This window comes from Prunus persica, chromosome G1, assembly GCF_000346465.2.
Source record: "Prunus persica cultivar Lovell chromosome G1, Prunus_persica_NCBIv2, whole genome shotgun sequence".
NCBI classification, from domain to species: domain Eukaryota; kingdom Viridiplantae; phylum Streptophyta; class Magnoliopsida; order Rosales; family Rosaceae; genus Prunus; species Prunus persica.
Window position 1 is genome coordinate 28,820,242 of NC_034009.1, and position 20,751 is coordinate 28,840,992.

The 20,751-nt window shown below is 38.2% G+C and overlaps 3 protein-coding genes across 3 annotated transcripts; all 3 read left to right on the forward strand.

Annotated features, from left to right (window-relative positions):
- LOC18793902 (cytochrome P450 78A5) lies at window positions 5,062–7,114 on the forward strand. Its single transcript, XM_007221853.2, has 2 exons — window positions 5,062–6,140; window positions 6,223–7,114. The coding sequence occupies exons 1-2, from the start codon at window positions 5,178–5,180 to the stop codon at window positions 6,826–6,828; spliced, it is 1,569 nt and encodes a 522-aa protein (XP_007221915.1). The 5' UTR covers window positions 5,062–5,177; the 3' UTR covers window positions 6,829–7,114.
- On the forward strand, window positions 8,712–16,495 carry LOC18788441 (germinal center kinase 1). The gene is made up of 18 exons (XM_007225208.2): window positions 8,712–9,619; window positions 9,742–9,830; window positions 9,912–10,019; window positions 10,148–10,255; window positions 10,564–10,654; window positions 11,003–11,055; window positions 11,523–11,585; window positions 11,756–11,800; window positions 12,114–12,149; window positions 12,844–12,899; window positions 13,424–13,505; window positions 13,832–13,960; window positions 14,043–14,184; window positions 14,794–14,947; window positions 15,177–15,381; window positions 15,572–15,772; window positions 15,851–15,936; window positions 16,073–16,495. The coding sequence occupies exons 1-18, from the start codon at window positions 8,920–8,922 to the stop codon at window positions 16,170–16,172; spliced, it is 2,448 nt and encodes an 815-aa protein (XP_007225270.1). The 5' UTR covers window positions 8,712–8,919; the 3' UTR covers window positions 16,173–16,495.
- On the forward strand, window positions 16,623–18,784 carry LOC18791669. Its single transcript, XM_020554217.1, has 5 exons — window positions 16,623–17,121; window positions 17,505–17,596; window positions 17,692–17,867; window positions 18,089–18,197; window positions 18,277–18,784. Exons 1-5 carry the CDS (start codon window positions 16,845–16,847, stop codon window positions 18,577–18,579), a joined length of 957 nt encoding a protein of 318 aa, XP_020409806.1. The 5' UTR covers window positions 16,623–16,844; the 3' UTR covers window positions 18,580–18,784.

Genomic DNA, 20,751 nt, shown 5'->3' on the forward strand with positions numbered 1-20,751 from the left:
AAAATGGAGAATGAAAAGGGAATAATCACATAAGGATTATTTGGCACCCAATTAATGCTCGAATTGGAAAGCCATCGGTATCACGAGGATTATTTGGAAGTTAACAACTACATTATTTCATTTGCATAATAGGTAGGATAAAAGTGTACAACTCCATACCATTCACTTGAAGTTTATGATGTGCAGAATGTGATTTTTACTAGGAAGATGGTTCTATGACATAATATTAACAGTATACTTATATAACGTAGTATTAACAGTGTACTTTTTTTTTTCTTGTGGAGGTATCTTGTTATTACTAGTATTCTTCGCTGCTGGGGCTGGCAGGACAATGCTGATCAGTGATGCTGGGAAAGTTTATGCCTTTGGAAAGGACTGAAGATAGTTCTATGACATAGTAATAACAAGATAGTTCTATGACATAGTATAAACAATGTACTTCTATCAAATGATATTAACAATGTTTTTCTATGAAATGGTATTAACAATGTACTTTTATGGAATGGTATTAACAATGTACAACATGATATTAACATTGTACTTATATGACATGATATTAACAATGTACTTCGGGTTTGTTTGGCTTGTTTTGGGTGTTTTTGAGTTTTTTTGTGTTGGGCTTGTTTTAAGTTAATCAATGGCAGAGATGTAATTTATAGTAACTTCAACACTCATTTCGTATGTAATAAATGGTTTTTGGGTATGTTTCTAAATTGAATTTCATGTAGGTTTTTTTATAATTTCATCTTCTATTTTGGGTGTATTACTAAAGTTCCATTTTTTCAATTCCTCTCTAAATTTTAACTAAGAAGGTGGTTTAGGAAGCTTATTATGGATGGTCTAAGACGATTATGATTTTGATAGGGACGAATGAGATTTGGGTTGGGCCGGGTAAATGGACCTCTTCTTTCTCATATTGGCTTCTTCAAAAAAATCCGTGTTTTTTCCACTTAAATTGAGGAAAAAACAATTAGTCCCAGTTTTTTCATTGTTTATTTATTTGGAGAGTTAGTTATTCATTTGTGACTGTATTTATGGCTATCTTGTTTTCTAGGTGAAAAGATATTTAATGGTTTTATGGTGCAGGTAAAAGTATGTGCCACTCTATACGTACCAGAGTCAGACAGACCAATGAAATTCATCCAAAAAGAAGGCTTTTATGTTATTGTCCTGCAAAAAATTTATCACAGGGCAGGTTTTGCTGGTCCTTGGTGTCACTGACCTCTGCTTCTATATAGACTCGGGGCTCAAAATATATGGTTGAAATATAAAACAAACAGAACCTGCATGCAATGCAATTGGTGTTTTTTTTTTTCCTTTTAATTTAACTCAAAATTTTAAAATAAAAGGAAGAAGTTTGTAGTTCGAGTGTTTAAGATCATTAACATTGCATTCGAAGTTCTAGATGCGATTTCTTCTCCTTTGATATTGCGCGTATCAAAATTTAAAAGAAAAATACAGAAACAAAAACAAAAAGGAAAACAAAGAATCTTATAAAGATTCATTCCATCGATGCAAGAGACCATGTCTTCACTCCACCCACTTGGCACTTGCTCATTTCTTTTCTTATTTGGATTCATTTCTCATGGCAATCAATCAATAATCCCAAATGGACCAAATATACATGCATACATTGTACATACCCAGCCCTAATAACAGGGGAGGGACAGCTGTCCAAGTTGAAAGCCGCTGGTTGCTATAGACTGGCAAAGCCGGGGGGCAGCACCATAAACACTAACGTGCCTATATATATATTACTATTTACTAGTACCTGCACTCTACACAGAGAGAGAGAGACAGAAAGATCAGAGAAAATCGTTTTACTTATTGACCACTCCATGACCTGACTGATTGCCTCAGCCCTAAAGCTACCTCTGCCTTTTGTTGCGCTCTCTCTCTCTCTCTCTCTCTCTCTCTCTCTCTCTCTCTCTCTTATGTATTTTGATGATGTATTTAGTTAGTACATTACATCACTGCTGCTGTTGCTGTTGCTGTTGCTGTTGCTGGTACAGCGTGCACCACTCCCTTGCCTGCCATGCATGCTTTTTTTTTCTGCAGCCACAGCCTTTGCTTGTTCAACAAAACAACCACATGTCTCTCTCTCTTCTACACACTTTCTGCACCTCACATACAACTTTTTCCAGCTAAGGCTGAGGAGGGAGAAAAATTTAGCTGCAACGGGATAAAAAAATGATATTATATGAAAGTGTTATCACTCGTGTTATAATATTATTAGTCAAAAATAACAAAATAATTCTATTTTTGTTTCATAAAAGTCTTTATCTTTTCTGTTATATTGGGAGAAAAGAAACTCATTGGAGTTTCGAACCTAGGTGTCGAGCGGGGAGAAGGGGAAGGCCACCACTGTGATACTGCTCTCGACGTTTCATAGAAGTCTTTCTCCTGAAGAAGGGCTTGGCTATTTTATACGGTCTTGTTCTTTCGTTTTCGAACGTTGCTTTAATGTCTTGGTTAGGCAATTCCCCAAAGGGAAGGAAGGCCAAGGATCCCATTTACACTTCAACCAAACGAGTCCTGCACTATGTGAAACTGGACAATATATATTGGTTGTTTAACCAAAGCAATCTCATGAGTTGTCAATCATTTTACAAACAAGATCCAAGGAATTTATTACAAACAAACACCTTGAAAACTGCAAAACCATATTCCTCGTGGCCTTGTCCTTTGGATAAAAAAAAAGTTCACCAACAAGTTGACTGAGGAAAACTGGTCCTAAGCATCACTCCTCACACCACCAAGACTATTCCCCCTCTGCGAAATGAAAATAAAGCAAAAACAAACATCAACAGAATCGCGAATAAAATCACACTGTTAAGATCGTAAGATCATGTCCCATATTTTTACATCAAGTCAAGTGTCACCACATATGGGGCCATGACCCCACCTCATCCTTCACTTTTTAAGCTCATATAGACACACAACAAATGCCCTCAACCTAACAATTTTGACGCATTGGATACTAGGAGCAAATAGTCAATGAATTTATGTTAGATTAACATTTTGGCACTCAAATTCGAAAATGGCTCTTGCAGTCCTTCACCTTCAATTTATCTTGTATTGTTGGCCCAAATCTCACATTCTATTAGAGCACTTTCACCGGTGCACATTTGTCAGGGCAAAATGGAGCCTAGGCTTGGAATAAGCCCCACTTCAATGAAAGGCAGTTCGGACAAAAAAGGGCCTCATTTACTCATGTAAGTCCAAAAGCAAGAATTGCCTGAGTTGTTGCCCGGGTTTGTTGATCTCATGCTGACGTCAACGACCAATTTAAATACAAAAATAAAAAACACCAAATAATTCATATTTTTTTTCCCTATAAATACCTAACCATGTTCTTCACTTCCCACACTAAAATTTCGTATCTTCTCCTCGTATCTCATGTGAATAGTTCTGCCCTTACTTACCCTTCATTGCCCTTGCCCTTTACCATGACACCATGGGTGGAAGTGCTCTTACTTTTCACATCAAAGATAAGGGCAACTTTGTCATTTTAAGTAGTTCTTATGTTCAATACTTTTTAGGAGCAATGATATTTGAATTTATGCACAATTTACATTTTGATCCTCTAACTTGAATATTAATTAGCTTTGATGATCCCTCACATTCACTTCCTCTCTGATCATTGGTCTTGTCACCATCATCGAAGAACAAAATAAAGGTCCTAATCCTAATGTCCTAGCCACTCCCCCTTCTTCGGCCTCAAACTTTATCCATAAATTCCTCATTTTTTTGAAAATCAAATTGGATGGTAATAAGAAGGGGAGTGTGGCTTGCCATTAGGGTGAGTGGGGTAGTTTACCAGGTTGCTGCTTCTTATTGAAATCATGATTGTGTTAAGGGATAAATGATAGTACAATTTGTTGACGATTGCAACGACTTTGCGAGGAAAGCTAGTAGGAAGTAAAAACTACATAAAATTATCATTGCTCCTATATTCAAGTTGGAAACAAAGTTGAGGGACTACCGGGGCCAATATGAGTTGAATGACCAAAATGAAATTTTGAGTTTAAGTTCATAGACCATTGCTCTTGAAACCACTAGGGAGGTGGACTTAAAATAATAATTTTTCACCTAAATTTTTTTAAAAATGTAATCGATATAATGACATGGCCAATGGTACAAGACGGAGTTAGTTAATTGACTACATGAACTATTTTCCAAGTTTGAAAGTCAATCATTTGTCGAATTTGAAGACCAAAATGCATCAATCCTACCTAACTGATTAAACCGACTTATTCACTTCGTGATTATCTGTTTGGTTTGATTTTGATCAAGAAAAAACTAAACAGCTTAAAAATCAAACCAAACTATATATTATTTGACTTGGTTTGGTTTTGAACTTTTATAAACCGTCGTAAACCGAACTGGACTATCTACTTATATATTTATATTTAATTATATATGTGTAGTCCTCTAATTAGAAAATAACTAGATATGAATGTTGAATTATAGCTATATTAATATTAAAATTTGAAGTTTTATGATATGTTGAGTTTTGGGATGGTTTGATACATTAGAAAATGAAAAAGGTATGTAGCAAGTTGTGATTTTGTTGTTGTTATAATTGAGCTAAAAATATTGAAAAAATGAAAAACAAAAGAGAATTGGACTTAGGCCTAAATCTGCCGAACTAAACCGTTTTAAATTGATTTGGTTTGATTTGATTTAGTTCAATTTCCTCTGTAATTATTATCAAAATCAAATTAAATCAAACTGTTATGTTATAATTAATTCGACTGTGATTTTAAGGTTCCGATTTCACCTCAAAATCACAATGCCCGCCCAACATATGTATTGCCCCAACAATTACTCTTTTCTAGAACAATTTTTTTTTACTCATTATAAACAAGTTACCAAAAGTGCATTTTTAAAGGAGGTGGGCCCGTGGTGGGCTTTCGCGAATCGTGATCGGATGGATGGGACACAGCTACGATATCGATATTGATTCGAGACCGGGCTTTTTTAACCCCAGTTAAGTCAATATTTTTACCACGGTTAATTCACCTACTAACTTCCTCTATTTAACTAACCCCCATTTCACACTCTTCGTCCCCTGCGCTTACTCTTCGTCTTCCTCTTTCCCACTCTCTGAAAAACCGTTTTCACTTCTCTTCAAACTCCCAAAGCGTCTCGCATTCCAGCTCTGCGAAGCCAAAATGTCACTCGAATACCACCTCTTGTTCATACCCAGGATGGTTCTTCAATCATCCGTTCTGGGCTTTGAGGCATTTGCTTGTTTGTTTCTGTTCATGGCCGTCTTTGGTTTCTGGCTCTTCCCCGGTGGCCTTGCTTGGGCTTTTTGCAAGGTCCGGGATTTCAAAGCGATTCCGGGTCCACCTGGTTATCCGCTTATCGGGTCACTCACTGTTTTCACTGGTTCTACGCGTCACCGAGTGCTTGCTAAGATGGCTAAGAGCCTCAAGGCCGAGGCTTTGATGTCTTTCTCCGTGGGGCTAACTCGGTTTGTCATCTCAAGCCAGCCAGAGACTGCTAAAGAAATTTTGAACAGCGCCGCTTTTGCCAATAGGCCTGCAAATGAGACGGCCTACGAGCTTTTGTTTTACAGAGCAATGGGGTTTGCGCCGTACGGAGAGTACTGGAGGAATTTGAGAAGGATAGCAGCAACCCATTTGTTTAGTCCTAAGAGAATGGCTGGCTCTGAAGTTTTTAGACGTGAAGTGGGGTTGAAAATGGCTGAGGAGATTAGGAGTTTGATGGTTGAGAAAGGTGAGGTTCAGATGAAAAACGTGCTTCATTTTGGGTCTTTGAACAACGTGATGATGACTGTGTTTGGGCGCTGCTATGAGTTTGGGGAAGGCGGCGAAGGGCATGAGCTTGATAAGCTGGTCAGGGAAGGGTATGAGCTGCTTGGTTTATTCAACTGGAACAACCATTTTCCATTTCTGGGTTGGTTGGATTTGCAGGGTGTGAGGAAGAGGTGCAGAATTTTGGTCTCAAAAGTGAATGCTTTTGTCGGAAAAATCATTGAAGAGCATAGGCTGAAGAAGGTCAAAGGTGACAACTTTGACACCGACTGCAGTGGGGATTTTGTTGATGTTTTGCTTGCTATGGAAAATGATCACAAACTCGGTGACTCTGACATGATCGCCGTGCTTTGGGTACTAATTTGTTCATATTTGAACTCTCATTTTTGGTGAATTTAGTGTAATTCTAAAAAATTTAATGTTCCATATTTTACAGGAGATGATCTTCCGAGGAACTGACACAGTAGCTACTCTGCTAGAATGGGTTCTTGCAAGAATGGTTTTGCACCCAGAAATACAAGCCAAAGCCCAAAGTGAAATCGACTCTGCGGTTGGCGCCTCAAGGCCAGTTTTGGGTTCTGATGTCCCTAACCTGCCCTACCTCCAATCCATTGTGAAAGAGTGTCTGAGGGTGCACCCACCAGGGCCTTTGCTCTCATGGGCTCGCATTGCAATCCATGATGTTTATGTCGGTGAAAACTTCATCCCAGCAGGAACAACAGCCATGGTGAACATGTGGGCAATAACTCATGATGAAAAGGTCTGGTCTGAGCCAAAATTGTTTAGGCCCGAGCGTTTCATGGAAGAGGAAGTGAGCGTCGTGGGCACTGACCTGAGGCTGGCTCCCTTTGGTTCTGGGAGGAGGGTGTGCCCTGGAAGAGCCTTGGGATTGGCTTCTGTTCAACTCTGGCTGGCTCAGTTGCTTCAGAACTTCAATTGGGTTCCTTCTGAGAGAAGTGATGTGGATTTGTCCGAGTGTTTGAAACTGTCTATGGAGATGAAGAGCCCACTGGTTTGCAGGGCGGTTCCTAGGTTTGTTTGATGATACTTTTCATTTTATGTTGGGGCTGGTGCTGTGTTTGTTTATTTATTGTAAAATTAATGTGGACCCTGTTCTGGTGTTAGAGTAGACTTAAATTAGGTTGTGCAAGTTGGAGTAAATGGTCTCCTGGGTGTGCAAGTTTTGAGTATGTAGCTGGTCTCATGCACCGCACACAAGTTTGGGTTTTCCTGATGTGCAGAAAATGTAGCAGCTGCTTCTGGTCTGGTTTTATGTAATGCATGGGCATCTTATGTTGTGAAATAAAAGTTAATTAATGATGTGTGTATATTCATCAGAAAGACAATTGCTTGAAATTTGGTTAACTATTTAAAATTTTCCTGCATGCATGCAACCAGATTTCAATTAGTGCTACTTGAGATCTTCATGAATAGCAAAAGTAAAACTCTCCAGACACTGCAGGTTTTGGTAGTATATGAGTCGGCTTTGTTCTTGAGATTCATATTCCTTTTGAATTAAGATAGGGAGAATATTATCGTCTATATGGTGGAGCAGAGCTAAAAAGCGATAGATATGTGTATTGTGAAGCCAGCTTGTGTAAAGGAGATGCAACAGCGATTTGGATATCCCTGCCGAGCCTTTTTTGCTTGCTTTCATAGATTCACTGATTCTCATCTCTTTTCACGTATGCCTTTGCCCTTGGCAACTATTGGTTAACCGTTTTGAGACCATACATCTACAGTTTAAACTCTAAATAATGATTCTACCCCCGATGCGACATTTTTAAATTGCTTCGGCGTCATTTATGGGAGAAACACTTGTGTGAAATGGGGATAACATTATGTTGCTATTTTAGCTCGTCAACTAATCAAGACATGTCATGCGTGATAACTTTTCAACGTCAAGAGCCAATAATTGTAATTGATTGAGAATAGCAAAATAGTATTATTTCCGCTTCACGCAAGTTTTATGATAGTAACTATTTGTGCTTATTAAAGGAATGGCACAACTAAGTTGTCTCTAGGCTGCTGCTTTGGCTAGAATCGAGTCTTGACGATCAAACCGACTAGCTATATATTGCAAAAGCTGTTGTGAATGGAGAGCATTTCATAGGTTGCTTGCAGCAGCATTGTATATCTAGGAAGGGGCATAAATGAGGCAGTGGCCCCCCTTGGTCACTGACGCCTTGACGCCTTGTGCCGAAAAGCTTACCTTCCCCCGACAGATTAATATTGCAAATATTGAAAAATATCAAAGAGGATCGAAGTAAAGATCTAAATATCAAAACAGATCATATCAACAACAGATAGTCATTGTGCAAGTGAGTCGGTAATCGTATCAACACTACTAGTCCATTCACTTGATCATCTATTAAGCTCCCTCTAAATAATGGGATCACAATTCAACTACATTGTGATTAATCTTTACCCTAGCACAGAAGGGTGGATTCTTGTTGTAAAAAATTATTAATATATACAAACTACGATCGCATTCACGTGAAGTATGAATTTTTATTATAAGAATCGCATTCCTCCAACTTTATTGTATATAACAAAGGTGTGTGGAGTAATTCTTGTTTTTTATAGCGTATACTGTCCTAATCAACTGGTTGAATCGATCTGTGCATATCTATTATACTTTTATTGAGTAAAAGTTTAATTTTTCCATGTTTAGAGAATGACTGGATGTGGAGAATAAATTTATAAGGATATTCCCTGGCATGGCTGCCCATTTTTTTATAATTTTTTTTTCTTTTTCAAAAGAAAAAGTTCTAAGTGTATTAAGGGGCAAAGTTGGTAGTTCGTAATTTTTATGGGTACCTTGGTGCAGTGAGCAGATGGCTGGGTGAATAAAGAGCGACTCAGTTCCTGGTTGCGAATACAATGGCCCGTTGCAGAGACACGAGCTTTGTTTTATCAAGAAGCAAAAAAACATATTGGGCTCTAACCGCAAATACTAATAGATGTGAGCCCAAAAAAATAAAAGCCCAAAATTCCAAAAACAGTATCATCGTGCTCAACAGCTGGTTCCATTAAGGTAGAGAGAGTTGCACCCACTCCCATCCCAGCTATGGCCTTCTCCATCAGCTAACGCACACACTCCCCGCCCTCTCTCTGTCACACCCAATCAAAAATGGATCCGATGCCCAACACCCGCCGGACCCGAAAAATCCCACCTAAACCCGAACTCTACTCCACCGTTGTCATCCACGAAGATGGCGATTCCAACTCCGAATCCGATCGAGACCAGAGGCAGCGGCGGAGCAAGCCCAAGAGCTCCGACCCGGAACCCGACCTCTACGCCACAATGGTCTACAAGGGCAATGCTCGAGACGACGAAGACGAAGACGAAGACGACGACGCTTCACTCCCTCCGCTCCTCAAACGCCTTCCCAAAGACTTCGGCGGCGGAGCCTCAATCGATTACTTCGACGACGAGGAGGACGAAAATGGCGGCGATTTCGGCACTATGATCATCAAGCCCGATCGCAATCGGACCACGGGGAGGTCACGTGACTTCAAGCGAGGCTCCATCGACGATGACGGAGATGGCGATGGGTTCTCCACTTTTGTGGTCAGGTCGTCGAGCGAGAGAGAGTCGATAAGTGGGACCGTGGTGAGGAGGACGAGCAGCGGCGCTGGTTCGACGATGAGTAGGGCGGTGGCGAGCATGCAGGCCTCGTCGGAGTTAGGGTTTGGGAAGCAGAGGAGGGGCAGTGGATCCTCGCAAGGCGAAGAGTATCGCCAAACCACTAAAATGTCGTCGAGTTCCATACCCGATAGCGTTACCAGAGAAGACCCCACTGTAAAGTACGAGTTGCTCAATGAACTTGGTGGGTTCTCGTACTTCAACTTCAATGTGTTTCAGCTTCTCCTTCATTTCTTCCTGAATGGAATTTTGCTTAGAGCGGTTTTTTTTCTTTCCTTTTATTTTTTGTGGTATTGGGAATGCCAGGGAAGGGGTCTTATGGCGCGGTTTATAAAGCTAGGGATATAAAGACTTCGGAGCTCGTGGCAATCAAAGTCATTTCCTTGTCTCAAGGGGTCTGTTTCTGTTATCTTCTTCGGTTTTTTATGCATTTGATTGGTTACTTTGTTCGGAGTTTGATTTTGATTTGTTTTTAGGAGGAGGGGTATGAAGAAATTTGTGGTGAAATTGAGATGCTGCAGCAATGCAATCACCCTAATGTTGTTCGGTACCTGGGGAGCTACCAAGGAGAAGAGTATCTTTGGGTAATGGATAGCATTTGCTTTGGTTAATGGTGAAATTGCTAAATGATAGAGCTATTGTTGGTTTCTTGTTTTGTAATTTGGGTAGTGCAAAATCTGAGACTGGTGACTGTTTTTCTGCGTCTTCTTAGATTGTGATGGAGTACTGTGGTGGTGGAAGTGTTGCAGACTTGATGAATGTTACTGAGGATGCTTTGGAGGAGTACCAAATAGCCTACATTTGTAGGGAGGCATTGAAGGTTTGATCAACTTTGAATGGATATTTCGATCCAAATGAAACAATTCCACCTCATTAAGGGGGTCTCCCCTCCCCTGATTTTGCATGGTTAAGTTTTGTCATGAGGAAATGCTCAATGAAGTGCCTATAAAATGCTTCAGTCTTTATGTTATCTCAGGTTTAATATTTGGATGCAATTTAACCAACTCAAAAGTTGTGTAGTGCTGATGCCACTTTCATTCTTTGTTATTCAATTAAATATATTTTTAACTAAATTATTTTCTGTCTATTTCATATGCTGTTGATTTGAACAATATTTGTTTCGTGTAGGGCCTTGCTTATTTGCACTCCATTTTCAAGGTCCACAGAGATATAAAGGGTGGTAATATTCTGTTAACTGAACAAGGAGATGTGAAGTTGGGTGAGTGCAATCATCATTTGCTTATATGTGGTGCTCTCTAGGGAGGGACAATAAAAGGACGTTTTTGTAACACTTGAATCATGCTGATCTTTCACATCTAATGATAATCATACTTTTTTCATACTCTCCATAACATTAATAGCATTATGACATCATCAAAGAGGGTGGCAAGGAGTTTCCTTACCCTTTAATTTTGTTTTTCAACATTTCATTTTGACAATAGAAATGGAGTATAATAAAGTGCTCTTTACTATTATTTCCAGTTTTTGTTTTGCATGTGAAGTTCATAAGTTTCTTGTACTTTTAACAACACACTGACCCAACTTTGGTGTATGACAATGTTGACAGGTGATTTTGGGGTTGCAGCACAGCTAACAAGAACCATGTCCAAGCGCAACACGGTATGTCAATTGCTTGGATAAGATCTAAATGTCATACTTGATGCAGAATTGTGTTTAGTATGACAATTTGTTTAATTGCCCCAAAATTTGCACTTGGTATACCAGAAGTTGCTAGTACTTTGTTCTAAGGTCCGATGCTTAGTATTTCTTCTTGTTCTCAATAAGGGGTGTCTTTCTGGGATAAATCCCTGTGTTAGCTACCAAAGTGGTTGCTGTGGGGTTGACCTTTTGACAGGATGGTTCATGAGACACGAATCCCATGTGCCCTCGCTGTCTCCTCAAGTCCTTAAGGCTTGTTTAGGTGATTTGGTCATTTTAAAAACATAATCAAGGGACTCTGCTGATTCCCTGAACTTGCTTCATTGTGATCAATAGACAATTACGAATATTCTTTTCCTGATAGGATGGCCAGTTACAAAGCTTGATTCGAGGAATTTTTTTTTTTAACATAATTTTATTTTACTCAGTTCATTGGCACTCCACATTGGATGGCTCCAGAAGTTATTCAGGAAAGCCGCTATGATGGAAAGGTATCTTTTGTACTCTACGCAGAATTTTATTTGTGTCATCTTGCTTCTTTCTTCTAGGACCATCCGACCATGTGCTGCTCTTTCTTTGGTTAACTACTTTTAGAGATAATATTATTATGGTGAAACCCATAGCAAGACTGACTTCTTGGTCTAATTTATGTCTTATTCAGGTGGATGTATGGGCTCTTGGTGTTTCTGCAATTGAAATGGCAGAGGTAATATATGTTCAGCTAGTTCTTTTCGAAGGATATGTGTTCAGCATGTAAATTGTCCAATTTCGTGGAAAATTTAAGAGGCAGCTGTTTTAAGCTGCTTGTTAGTGTTTTCCTCTTTTCCTGTTTTTAGTTCTTAAGTAATTGGTTCTTTGTGACTGCTGTATAAATTGTGAATACTGGTATTAGCTCACACTAACAAATAATTGTTTATTCCTTAGCCCCAATCGATTACTCATTATTCTCTTGCACAATATCATGCCATTCTTGGCAATGGTCATTCATTTTGATATGTTTTCCTTGTGATAATTTTCAGGGGCTCCCTCCAAGATCTTCTGTGCATCCAATGAGGGTTAGTGTTTTTTCACCTTTTATTTTCTAGTTATTAGAAAGTTGAAGTGATATTTTCTTCATCATAATTTGTACCTTGGTTGCATGGTCAATTGGAGTATGGGGGTCACTTTCTGTGTTGCATATTCTTTCATTGGGTGCTTTTATTGACAATAAGGTTTAGAGATGGCATTAGTAAAAATTGGATGTTTCAAGAGGAATGCGCCTTTGATAAGGGGCCCTGGATAAATACAAGTAGCAAAAATATCATATTTTCTAAGCATAAATAGGGATTCTGTGATGTGATGTGAATATTTTCCATGTTTGGAAGAGTGTGACTCAAATGTTGTGTGGTTAATAGAAACTGATACTGAAGGGTCTGATTAACCTTCCAAATTTAAACAGTCTTCAACTCTCTTTCCCCTGGTTCCATTCTTTTCTTTCGGTTAAAATTTTCAAAATATAGTGAATAATGAATTGTGTATATTTGTTTTTATAAAACTTTGAAGGAAATTTAGCTTCTGAAGATGTTGGAAAGCTTGTGGAGACTTAGCAAAAGAGGAAAGGAAAATTCTGCAGCATCATTCTTTCAATTGTTTTTTCTACTTTTCCCAAGTTGAATGTTGATTTGCTAAAAAATTTCTTCGTTTTTAGTTTTTCCTATTCAAATCATTATTTGATGAGGGGATATGTAACCTATTTATTGTCTATTATAGGTTTTATTCATGATATCCCTTGAGCCAGCCCCGATGCTTGAGGATAAAGAAAAATGGTCCGTTTTCATTCTTTTGTATCTGTGATCTTATTCTAGCAATTATTGAGGACAGTAGCCTGTATAAAGCAGTTCTCCTGACACATCTGGTATCACAATGTTAAAATACTTTCTATTGTATCATAAAGCATTGTTGGTTTTATGATTTTCGTGTTCCCTACGAGATTTGTACTCAACCAACATGATTTATTTTACCAGAACCACTGCTGTGGTTTGAACTCGTAACTACCGAGCATAAATTAACACTTAAGCTTATGACTTGGAGTGACTCTTTGCCTGTGGCCCTTATACAAGCTGCTGTACTTGAGTTCAATCTGTTTTTTCTTTTAGGAGGGGTTGCAATAGAACAATAGGAGTTATCATCAAACAATTAAGAGTTCTGATGTAAAGTTGTACTAGTGCAAATTTTTAATTCATGATGGTTTTAACTTTTGTCATGTATAAGTCCAAAGTTTTTTGCTTTTATTGTGCCACATTGCTAAAATGGTATTGAACATCTTATGACCTTAGGTTTTCTCTTGCAGGTCTCTCGTGTTTCATGATTTTGTGGCGAAGTGCCTCACAAAAGAACCTCGTCTACGTCCTACTGCATCTGAGATGCTGAAGGTAGTGTTTTTAGTGAAGGGCTCTACATTCTATTGATAAATTGGGATTATGAAAAGCCTTGTTTAAAAGTTGTGTCATGATAAAGTTTTTCCATCAAAATCAATTTCTTTCCTGCAAGAATCAACTTGAAGCAATGATTTATATAGAAACTTCTGATGATACTTGCAAGCATACGATTCCTTTTGGGAGTAATTTTATTTACATTAAGTGGATTGAGTTATGTACAATATTAAAAAGGAAATATCATGGCTCATCTTTACTAGTGCTTATAATCTTACAATTTGTGTCTTTATTCTGACTTAAAAAATATTTTATTTAAAATACAGCACAAATTCATCGAAAAATGCAAGTGTGGTCCCTCTGCAATGCTGGCAAAGATTGAAAAAGCAAGGCAAATTAGGGCTTCCATGGCTTTGCAAGCACAAAGTATTGCTCCAGTTGAACCGGAAGATAGTGTATGAAATCCTCCTCTTTTTTCTTTCTGTGCATGTTTGTGTCAATTTTTTATATCTGAATATGCAGTTTTAATTTGAACAGACACTTGTAGTTTCAAAAGTCAATGAGGATTATGGAGATACTGTTCCTTCAAGGCCTAATAATCAAGTGGAAAATGAAGTATCTACAGCTAGCACGTTGAGGAAGCAGCACATATCTGGTGATGCAGGACTGGCCGGGGAAGGTATGTATGTTATTTGACTGAAGACTTCTAGGTGTGCTGTACATGATAGTTACATAACAACTTAATTTCTTCAGAAATATTACCGAGATTGGGCTGATTCGCCTGGATCTACATGGTAATGCATGTGCCATCTACTCAGATGTCTGTAGTAAGCCGTCTTGAGTAGGCTGAAATATGAAAAACTAATTTGTGCTTGGGTATTGAATTCGGAGCAGGGACGTTAAGGTCCTAATGGAAACTTGTTCCTTTAAATTTTTTTTTCCTTTACACATTTATTGTTATTTTTTTTAATTGCATGAAATATTGTGATGAAGCCAAATGTGGGCTGGACGATATGTTTTCATAATATTAGATTTATCAGGGTGCAAATGGAATGGTGAGCTACTAGTGATAGTGACATCATTTACTGCTTTCTATTTTTGGGACATCACTTGATGTTTGACATATTGGGGTTGCTCTATTCATGTTGCGAATCTCTAAGACCAGTTGGCTAAATGTATCTTAGTGAAATGATTCTGTGAGGGCATAATTATTGATTCTCTTGTTTGAAATCGTTTTGCTCGGGGTAGGGCATGATCATCTGATCTACGTAAAACCTATATTTAATAGGTAATTTTGGCACTGTAATAATTCACGGTGGAGATGAAAGAGATGAGACTGCTAATCAGACACAAAGTTTTAATGTCAAAGAACCTGCAGCTGGTCCAGGATTTCTTGAAAATCCTTCCAATACTGGCACAGGAGGTAAACCAGCTGAACCCAGGTACTTCCCTCACTATTTATTTGTGAATTTTTATTCAGAAATCTGTTTTAAAGATTTTTTTCCTTCTTTTTCTGTTTTGGTTGGGGGTTGTGGACGTAGTAGTTTGTGATAATACTATTTTCTCATGTAGATAAAAGATAGATTACTTGATATACGATATAAATTTCCCAGTCAAAATATAAACTTATTTCTAGAAGACCGCACTGAATTTATTGGGATGTTCTATCAGGGTGGAAAATGCTGGAGGTGTTTCCTTACATAGCATTTCGGTTGGAGAACCACATTCAGTTACACAGACCATACAGGCATCTTCTCGTTCAATTCTTGGCTCTTCTGAGCAGAACCTCAAGACAAAAGGACAGGTTGAAGGTCAAAGCAGTGGCACATTGAAGAATGAAACTGTCAACCGGAAAGCTTTTGCAATGCAAGATAAGGTAATATTCGTCCTGAATTTTATGGTTACCAGTTGATAGGCCCCTATCACAATCAAACATGCCCTCCTCCCTTTCTAGCCACTTGGTTCTCTCCTCACTAATCGAACACCATTCCAACCTCCTCCACTTAAACCCTCCCCTTCCAAGGTCAATGCAAGTATTTAATTGCTTGTTTTCATTTTTATGGCAGCTTTGGTCCATATATGCAGCTGGTAATACAGTGCCTATTCCATTTTTGAGGGCAACGGATATATCCCCCATTGCTCTCTTATCAGATAATGTTCTTGGAGGCATGCATGAGGATAATAATGGAAGTGTAGCCGTAGAGGCTCTACAGGAGCTTTTTACTGGTGATGGACAGTCTAAAAAGGGACGAAGAGGACAAAATGAGGTCAAATCTCTCTCTCTCTCTCTCTCTCTCTCTCTCTCTCTCTCTCTAAGCATTTTTTGATCCCTTGATGTGCTGCAGATGCCCCTCCCTCCAAGTGTTTACAAAAGGCTCTTTACAAGTTCAACTCTAATGAATCTCGCACAGGCTTTAGCCTACCACAAGATGTATGTCAACCAAATTATATTTGTATTGAACATTTACTTTGGCTTGGTACAAAATGAAAAGAAAAATGTTGCTTTTACAAGTGATCTCCTTGTTTGTATTGCTTGTTCTTTACTCCCCACATCTTACTTGCTTCAGGTGCTACGAAGATATGCCGCTCCAAGAGTTGCAAGCAACTCAGGAACAACAGACGATTCAAAATCTTTGTGATACACTAAGAACCATTCTTAGATTGTAGAAAAATGTAGGCTGCCAGACTGTAATTTTCTTTCTTTTGATGGTCTATATGTTAAAAGAGTAGATTCTATCAAAAAAGAAGAAGAGGCTAGATAAACTAAACTACAAGGGAGAGGAGCTGTGCGGTTGACAATGGGTAGGTAGTCTGCAGTTGTTGTGGTCTGCCTTGTACACTGCTGCGGCTTCACTTTGATGCGTATGCCGTGTTTTCTTTTCTTTTCTTTTTCATATATAACTTGTATCAAGTAAATAACTTTCCTTGTAAATCACATGAATAATTTTGTGGAAATGAAATTATTAAATGAAGCGCATTTTACATGGCAACTTATGAAACGAAATTTTCAGTCTCCATTGTACAATAAGAAATTAGACATCAACAAAATCTCTTTGGGAGGAGATATGAAATTTGGCGGTGAATTGAATACACAACTTAATAACAAATGAAGTTTAAGAAAATAATTCGAAAACAGGACGATCACCATAAATCACTATCTTTTTTATTTTCTTGAGAAAAGGGAGTAGAAGTTTTTATTTTTTATTTCTTTAAGTTCCTTGTCTCAAAATCATAACCCGAAAAAGAACGCCGCGGAACCGGCAAATTACTAGAAAGTAAAAGACGGAGGGAGCTTTGCTTGCCAAAACCCAGAACCCAAAACCCCAAAGAGAGAGAAGGATGATGATGAGGAGGAGCCTACAGTTTCTCAGTGTTGGCAGGTGCTTCGCCTCCTCCTCTTCATCTTTCAGAAGCCTTTCTTTCCTATCAGCCCACCCAAAAAGTCCATTACCCTTTCTCCTGAACTCTCCTCCTCCTCTTCCTTCTTCTTCTTCGTCCTATCTTTCTGGTTTGGTTCGTTTGTCTCTTAAATCCTGTCCCACAATATTTCCTTTTCGTACTCTTCGCTTCGTAAACACAGAGTCCTCTGAGGATAATCAAGATGACCCTTTTCAAGGTAATCCCTATTTTCTCGTTTATCCGATTTTCCCATTTATGATCTGTTAAATTTATATGTAGCTCTTTACTTGTAATTTGTTGGGAATCTTTAAGAAGTTTAATTTATATAAAAATAAAATAAAAATATTTATGCTTCTTTGAATGGTAATTAAGCATTCACATTTCCTTATGTTACTAGTTATCAAGGCCACAACTTCAGTGATTGTTTGTCTTATGAAAAAAAAACATCTTCAGTTCAGTGTTTGTAAAATTACTCTAAATCTTACAGAGAGCTAGTAGTTAATAATTAAATATATGTGGTCTTCTTCTTATATAGTTGTTTTCTTTACACATTCCCTTATATTGTTGCTTTTCAAGGGTGTAAAAGTTTCACATTTTCAGGTGAAGAAATTGAAGAGCAAGGGACCTCAGGTGGATGGGAAGAGGGAGACACCACAGATGGTTGGGAGGAAGAGGACGTCGGTGACCCTGAGGTACAATGGTCTGGCTTCAACATTTTGATTGCTCAACCTTCATTTTGGCTTTAAAATTGATGTTTCATTTGATGCTAGTCATTGATTTTGAACAGATTGGCGATGGGGGTGATGGTGGTGGGGTGGTATTGCACGGTGTCCCCTGGGGTGAGCGGGTTCTGTCCATTGCTCATGAGGCCTTAAAGCAATTTGGAGACAATGTCAAGCTCTTTTCTTTCAAGACTACTCCTCGAGGATATGTATATGTGAGACTGGACAAACTGTTAAACGAGTAACTCTTCTATTCTTCTCAGCAAATTTTTTTTAATAAACAGCTTAACATACAAATTTTGGCAGTTAACAGATGAAACTCATTTTCCCATGGACTGCAAATAGGAGAATAGCACATGCTTAAGATGACAACACTTAATGAACTTTATATATTATGAAATTCTCTTCATATGCAACCCTTTGTTATGTTAAGGTTCTGATATGATGTTCTACTTTTATCAGATATGGTTGTCCCAGCATGGGGGAACTTGAAAGCTACAGTCAAGAATACAAGAAAAGATTAGATGAAGTTGGAGCACTTGGAGAAATACCTGAAAATTTGGCTCTTGAGGTATTAAATGGCTGGCTCTATCATGTGAATTTGATCCATACAAATATGTTTAGTGTATAAAACTACTTTTGTTTTGAAGGTGTCATCTCCGGGTGCAGAGAGGTTACTAAAGATACCGGATGATTTACTTCGGTTCATAGATATGCCTATGAGAGTAAGCTATGTAGAAGATGTGGATTCTAAATGCTGCGAAAAGGAAGGAGTATTCAATCTGGAGACCATCGAGGCAGAGTCTGAGAGCTGTGTGTGGAAGTTGGCAAATGTGAAGGAAAACAGGGACCCGGCTAGCAAAGGCAGACCATTAACACGTAAACAGAGGGATTGGAGATTAAAATTGCCATTTTCAGGGCATAGAAGGGTACTTCTGTATCTAGAATACTGAAAATCGCCAATCTAGTTGTATTTTAGAACTCAAGTTGCTAAAGCTTTATGACATTTCTGTTTAGAAAATGTTGGTTAGGAAACACAGATTTTAGCAGATTTCTGGTGTTGCAGTTTGTATCGTATCTGGAATTTTGTCTCAATAATTTAACTGGAGTAAAGAAACAACCTCAATTTTCAAAACATATGTGAGATTGAGTTTCGTATCTTCAGGTTCCCATGTGGTTTGAATATGCTTTATTGTCTAAATGAAGGTACCTCCGTGAAGCATGACTTGATTTGCGATTATGTGTTAGTGTAAAGTCCAACCCATTTACTTCTTCAGCCACGAAAGGCTTTGCCTCTGTGCTTGCTTTCCGTGTTAAGATTCTTTTCGTTTTTGGGCCATGCCATTTACAAATTCTATTGAAGTGGCCAAAGGGACCATTCCATCTCCTGCCATGCCTTAGGCAAGCTTTTGGTGGGTGGGAGTTGACAGATGCCGCTCTCAAACTGCAATCTAAATCTTAACGTGAGAGACATTTCCAAATCTTTTGCTTTAACTGGACCAAACGCTTTTAAAAAATATATATTTTATACGAGCGATATTGGAGGTAGGAGATTCATTCAAACAAACACAGAACTTCAGGTGCATACAAGAATAACTGCTCTTAATTACTTGAGCACAACACCTCACCTTAGGACGAAAAACTCATTTAGTAAATGAGAAATGTTACAACTTATCTACAGGGTGTAGATAAGTTAGACAAGATGCAGAACCAATCGTGCAATATTTTTTCAAGGTTAAGAGAAAGTGAAAAAGAGAATTTGATGTCAGCAACTGGATCTATTTGAAGAGAATCTATGGGAATTTTGAAAGAGAAAAAAAAGGTCACTGTTTACATAAAGCAGATGAAGAAAAACAACAAAGGAAATGAGAGAATTAAACAGTTAAAATTGACAGCAATGACTTGAATAAAAGGGAGTTATGAGCTATTATTATGAGTGGGATGGCTACTGTTTGTCCTCGTGGGCCTGTGGGAGGTGGTTGCTTGTCGGTTTTCGGTTGCTCTCTATCCTCAGCACTTTGATTGGATTTCAATTCTGTTCAATTCTAGGCCAAGAAAAAAAGTCCCACTGACACCCTCAGAAATGAGGGATTTGGATCCGTGATCGAACAAAGAAGAACCCAATTGAAAACCTACAATCCCAAGGTCACAGTCTTGGTGATTGTAGATGGAAAGAGATGGAAAATATGCCATAAAATGATGAAAGATTGATATGAGTAGATTTACATAGTGCAAAAAAATTGTACGTCAATTGAAAAGGAGCATATGTCCATTTTGGGAGGCCCCCAAGCAATAGGGTAGGCTCATAATGGATCAGTGGACCACAAAAACAAACAAGTGGGTTTCCTTCTCCATTCTTACATCATCTGATTTAGACTCCTCTCTCCCTCACTTATTGACAAATTGCTAATTAGGTTCCTCAAAAGTCTCTCTCTCAACCCATTTGGCTGCAGAAGGAGCCTGTTCATAAAGGGTCCCTTTTCTTTTTGGACAGTATTTCTCTCCTCCATCGTCCATGTAAATAGGAACTCAAAGATTCATGCCAATAAATAATAGTTTATTTATTTATTTATTTTAAAGATTTTTGATGAATTATTTTTGCATACATACACATATCTTCTTTCGGAAAAGGAGACGAGCAATATCCGTTCCTTTTTCTTTTCTTTTCTTGGATGCATATATGTACAAACATCAAAGTTCAAAGTTTGTTAACACGAGCTAGCATGTGGGAAACTTTTAACGTATTGAAACAGCCAAAGAAGCATAGCCATTCAACCTGAAACCAAGCTATACTGATCCCCAAGTTGAAAGTCTTCCAATATGTGGGGAAATATTTTTACTTTTGGAAATATATTTTTGCTATATAATTTGATGAGCAACAATAACCCATCAAAAAACTAGAGAGATAAAAGACCATGGATCTTAATCACAGATTAGACTCTACTGTACATAATGCAGAAGAAAAGAAACCAAACTGTACTTCATGGCCTGTTATGTCAAAAGTAGATAACAATATTGGTTCATTGTCCCACTTTTAAATTAGTATTGGTAGGCCTCAAGACTGAAACAAATGAACCAAATGGAAGAAGAATTCTTCAACTGAAAGTCTGTCTAAATTTAACAAT

Bases quoted from the DNA above. Each gene is read 5' to 3' on its own strand.
- LOC18793902 (XM_007221853.2), top strand. From the start codon at position 5,178: ATGTCACTCGAATACCACCTCTTGTTCATACCCAGGATGGTTCTTCAA. The intron at 6,141-6,222 runs GTACTAATTTGT...CATATTTTACAG, and splicing joins ACATGATCGCCGTGCTTTGG to GAGATGATCTTCCGAGGAAC.
- LOC18788441 (XM_007225208.2), top strand. From the start codon at position 8,920: ATGGATCCGATGCCCAACACCCGCCGGACCCGAAAAATCCCACCTAAA. The intron at 11,586-11,755 runs GTATCTTTTGTA...TGTCTTATTCAG, and splicing joins AAAGCCGCTATGATGGAAAG to GTGGATGTATGGGCTCTTGG. The intron at 14,948-15,176 runs GTACTTCCCTCA...ATGTTCTATCAG, and splicing joins GGTAAACCAGCTGAACCCAG to GGTGGAAAATGCTGGAGGTG.
- LOC18791669 (XM_020554217.1), top strand. From the start codon at position 16,845: ATGATGATGAGGAGGAGCCTACAGTTTCTCAGTGTTGGCAGGTGCTTC. The intron at 17,122-17,504 runs GTAATCCCTATT...TCACATTTTCAG, and splicing joins TCAAGATGACCCTTTTCAAG to GTGAAGAAATTGAAGAGCAA. The intron at 18,198-18,276 runs GTATTAAATGGC...TTTGTTTTGAAG, and splicing joins CTGAAAATTTGGCTCTTGAG to GTGTCATCTCCGGGTGCAGA.